Genomic DNA, 3,844 nt, shown 5'->3' with positions numbered 1-3,844 from the left:
CCACCCCCATCCCAACCCCCACCCCCGAGCTCTAGCCCCGCCCCCGTGACCTCACCCTTGGGGTCGGCCTTGGGGAAGAGCTTGGCCCAGGGCACCTGGGCCTTGTGCGGCAGCGACTGCAGGTAGTTTCGCGCCTTCATGTTGATGATGCAGTTGAGGTCGTCCTGCGAGGGCGACCCCAGCACCCCTGTGGGCGGGATCGAGTCAGGCCCTGCCCCCAAGGGCCCCGCCCCTCCCTGCAGGCCCCACCCACTGGGGTTGACATCACCTTGCTTCACTGCCCCCCACCTGGGCACAAGCAGACTTGCATAACCCCAGCCCTGATTTCCAAGCCCCACCCCTCATTCATACCCAAATAAGCATCACCCCACCCCTTATTTTAAGCTCCACCTCTCTACCACGCCCACCCCGATTTGCATGACCACGCCCCTTATTCTAAGCCTTTCCCCTCCCTGCCACCATCCACACCCCGTGGAAGACAGCCCTTCACCCACCCAAAGCCTCCACCCTTTCCCCCAGCCACGAAACCCCACCCCCTGGCCACAAAGCCCCGCCCCCTCACCCAGTATGTGGTTGAGCTGATCCAGGTAGTGCTTCCCAGGGAAGATGGGCCGGTTGGAGAGCATCTCCGCCAGGATGCAGCCGACCGACCAGATGTCGATGGACTTTGTGTAGCCCTGGGGGGAGATGCGTCTGAGTCTGGGGCGGGCACCGGGGTGTAACGGGGCTATGGCCAGCTCTGGGGTGGGTGCCAAGGTGTAACCAGCTCCGGGGAGGGCGCCAGGGCGTAACAGGCCTGCAGCCAGCTCCGGGGTGGGGTGAGATGGAGCTGCAGCCAGCTCGGGGGTGGGCCTCAAGGGCCAGGTGTAACAGTCTGGGGTGGGCACTGGCGTGTAACACAGCTGCGGCCAGCTCTGGGGTGGGTGCCAGGGCGTAATGGGTTTGCGGCCAGCTCTGAGGCAGGCCCGATGCTGCAGGTGAGTCAGGGGTGGCCCGGCTGAACGGAACAAGTCCCGCTTTACCGCCCCCCCCTCCCCACCGAGGGAAGCCAGGCGTCTGGGGCCTCACCTTGGAATTGAGCATGATCTCGGGGGCGCGGTACCAGCGTGTGGCCACGTACTCGGTGAGGAAGCCTGTGTGGTCGTGCTCGGGGTCAGCGATCCGGGCCAGCCCAAAGTCACAGATCTGGGGGTGGGGGAGGACAGAGGGCATCACACCACAAGTACGGTGGCCTGGAGGGAACAGATATGCCCAATACAGGGGTTTGGGGGGCTCGATGGTGGCCTGGAGGGGACATTACAGCCCCAACCGTGGTCTCTGGGGTCCTATGGTGGCCTGGGGGGAACATTAGGGCCCCAGAGGTGGGTTTAATTTTTCTACAGTGGCCTGGAAGGGCCAGATATGCCCCATACAGGGGTTTGGGGTCCAACGGTGGCCCAGAGCGGACTTGGAGTCCCAATAGCTGGGTTTTATGGGCTCTATGGGGGACAGACATGGGCTCTGGCGGTCCTATGGTGGCCTGGAAGGGGCATTGGGGCCCCAGAGGTGGGTTTCATGTGGCTTGGAGGGGACATATATACCCCACACCTGGGTACTGGGAGTCCTGCAGTAGCCTGGAAGGGACCCGCAAGCCCAACAGATGGGTTTCACGGGTCCGACGGCGGCCCAGAGGGAACACAGAGCCCCGAAGGGCTCATTTTGTGGGGTATGGTGACCCGAAAGAGACACGGACCCCCCCAGAGGTGTGGTTGCTGGGTCCTACAGTGGCCCGCGGGGGCCACCGATGCCCAATCAGTGCCTTGTATGTGTCCTGCAGTGGCCCAGAGAGGCCACAGCAGACCCAGAGATCGGCTCTGCGGGTTCCACAGAGACATCGGGTACGGTGGTCCCCTGAGGACACACAGCCCCGGACAAGCGTTTTACGGGCTACAGTGGCCCGGCGGGACCCCCCTGCCGCCGCACCTTGAGATCGCACGTGGTGTTGATGAGCAGGTTGCTGGGCTTGAGGTCGCGGTGGAGGACATTGGCCGAGTGGATGTACTTGAGGCCCCGCAGGATCTGGTAGAGGAAGTAGCAGACGTGGTCATTGCTCAGCTGCTGCGTCTTGAGCAGCTTGTAGAGGTCCGTCTCCATCAGGTCCTGTACGATGTAGCTGGGTGCGGGGGTCAAGGGCCGTGGTGGGGAGGGTGGCTGGGCATAACCGGGTCCCTGTAATGCAGCTGGCTCTGGGGTGGGGCTGAGGCTGAGTGTAACAGCCTGCACAACGCAGCTGCTCTGGGGTGGGAAGGCAATAGCTGGGTGTAACGGGGCCCCATCATGCAACTGGCTAAGGGGTGAGACTTTGGGGACTAGGTATAACAGGGCTCCTATAATGCAGCTGGCTCTGGGGCGAGACACTGGGGGCCGGGTATAACAGGGAACCTCTTAGGCAGCCAGCTCTAGGGAGAGGCTGAAGCAGAATATACCACCAGCCCCTGCAATGCGGCTGGCTCTGGGGTGTGCTCTTGGGGGCTGGGTATAATAGGGTCCCCATAATGCAGCTGGCCCTGGGGTGAGACACTAGGGGCTGGGTACAACAGCCCCCACTCCCCATAATGCAGCTGGTTCTGGGGTGGCACCAGGGGCTGGATATACTAGACCCCCCTGCCGCATAATGCGGCTGGCTGTGGGGTGAGACACTGGGCCCCTGCCCCCCCGGTGCAGCTGGCTCTGGGGCAGGCCTGGCAATAACAGCGCATTGCCTCCCCGCTGCGGCTGGCTCTGGGGTGGGACCCCTCCCCCCCACAACGCGGCTGGCTCTGGGGCAGCGGATACACATCGCGCATCTGGTCGAGGCTGGGGGCACGCAGGATGTCGTTGATGCCGATGATGTTCTCGTGGCGGAAGCGCAGCAGGATCTTGATCTCCCGCAGCGTGCGCTGGCAGTACGTCTGGTGCTCGAATGGGCTGATCTTCTTGATGGCCGCCGGGGTCTTCGTTACGTGGGCGGAGGCTGAGGTGGGGGGGGGCGGGGGGGGTGGAGCATGAGTGACACAGACTCAGCTATGGCTCCCGCCTGGGAGGGCACCAGAAACGCAACGGGAGATGGGGCCGCAACAACTTGGGAGGGCCTGGAGCAGAGGGCGCCATAAATGTAATGGTGGGGTGGGGATGGGGAGCAGAGATGGCACTGACCCGAGTACACCCCCACCCTCCCCGCCCAGGAGGGATCGGTGGCACAGGGCACCAGAAACGTAAGGGGAGACGGGCTGCGACAACCAGGGCTTGCAGCAGAGGGCTGACAGTGCGACAGCAGCCTGGAGGGAACGAGAACGGGCCACGGTAACCTAGAGGAGTGCTGCACGGGGGGGCGGAAATGCAGTGGCGTACGGTGGCCTGGAGGCAGTGGCAAAGGCCTTCATAAATGTAACAGAGACGATTTCAGTGGCCTGGCGAGCCATGAATGTCATGCTGAGCTGAAGGGAGTCCATTGCCCACAATGCAGTGGGGCACAGTGGCTCGGAGGGGTCAGTTCCCTAGGGGAGGAAATCTACGGTGTCCCAGGGGAATCTTTCCGGCGCCCCACAGCCCCTACGGGGACCAAGAGGGGTCACTTCCGAGGTCCCATTGCCCACACGGGGGGTAGTCGGGGTCACTTCCGGTGTCCCACCGCGCGTACGGCAGCGCGGAAGAGTCAGTGCCCGCAGTCAGGCCTACTACGGTGGCCCGCAGGGGGCCGGCGGGGCCGGGGGCTCGCTACGGCGGCCGCGCAGGGCCAGCTCACCACACCATGCCGTACGCGCCCTCGCCGATATACTGCAGCTCCGTGTAGCGCGGCCCCACGTCGAAGGCCTGTCCCTTCACC

At 64.0% G+C, this 3,844-nt stretch overlaps 1 protein-coding gene across 1 annotated transcript in view; it reads right to left on the bottom strand.

Annotated features, from left to right (window-relative positions):
* LOC102375250 (glycogen synthase kinase-3 alpha-like) overlaps positions 1-3,837 on the bottom strand; it is a gene marked incomplete at its 5' end in the record, with an annotated part of 9,588 nt that extends 5,751 nt beyond the window's left edge. The window contains 6 exons of the mRNA XM_025193956.1: positions 31-187; positions 563-677; positions 1,069-1,185; positions 1,963-2,152; positions 2,815-2,998; positions 3,765-3,837. Coding sequence (XP_025049741.1) covers positions 31-187; positions 563-677; positions 1,069-1,185; positions 1,963-2,152; positions 2,815-2,998; positions 3,765-3,837 — 836 coding nt within the window. The remainder of the gene's footprint in view (positions 1-30; positions 188-562; positions 678-1,068; positions 1,186-1,962; positions 2,153-2,814; positions 2,999-3,764) is intronic.
* Between the last annotated feature and the right edge of the window lie 7 nt (positions 3,838-3,844).

Source organism: Alligator sinensis, unplaced genomic scaffold (genome assembly GCF_000455745.1).
Source record: "Alligator sinensis unplaced genomic scaffold, ASM45574v1 scaffold1511_1, whole genome shotgun sequence".
NCBI lineage: Eukaryota > Metazoa > Chordata > Crocodylia > Alligatoridae > Alligator > Alligator sinensis.
Note: the sequence above shows the minus strand (reverse complement) of the source record. Positions and strands in the feature narration are given on the sequence as shown.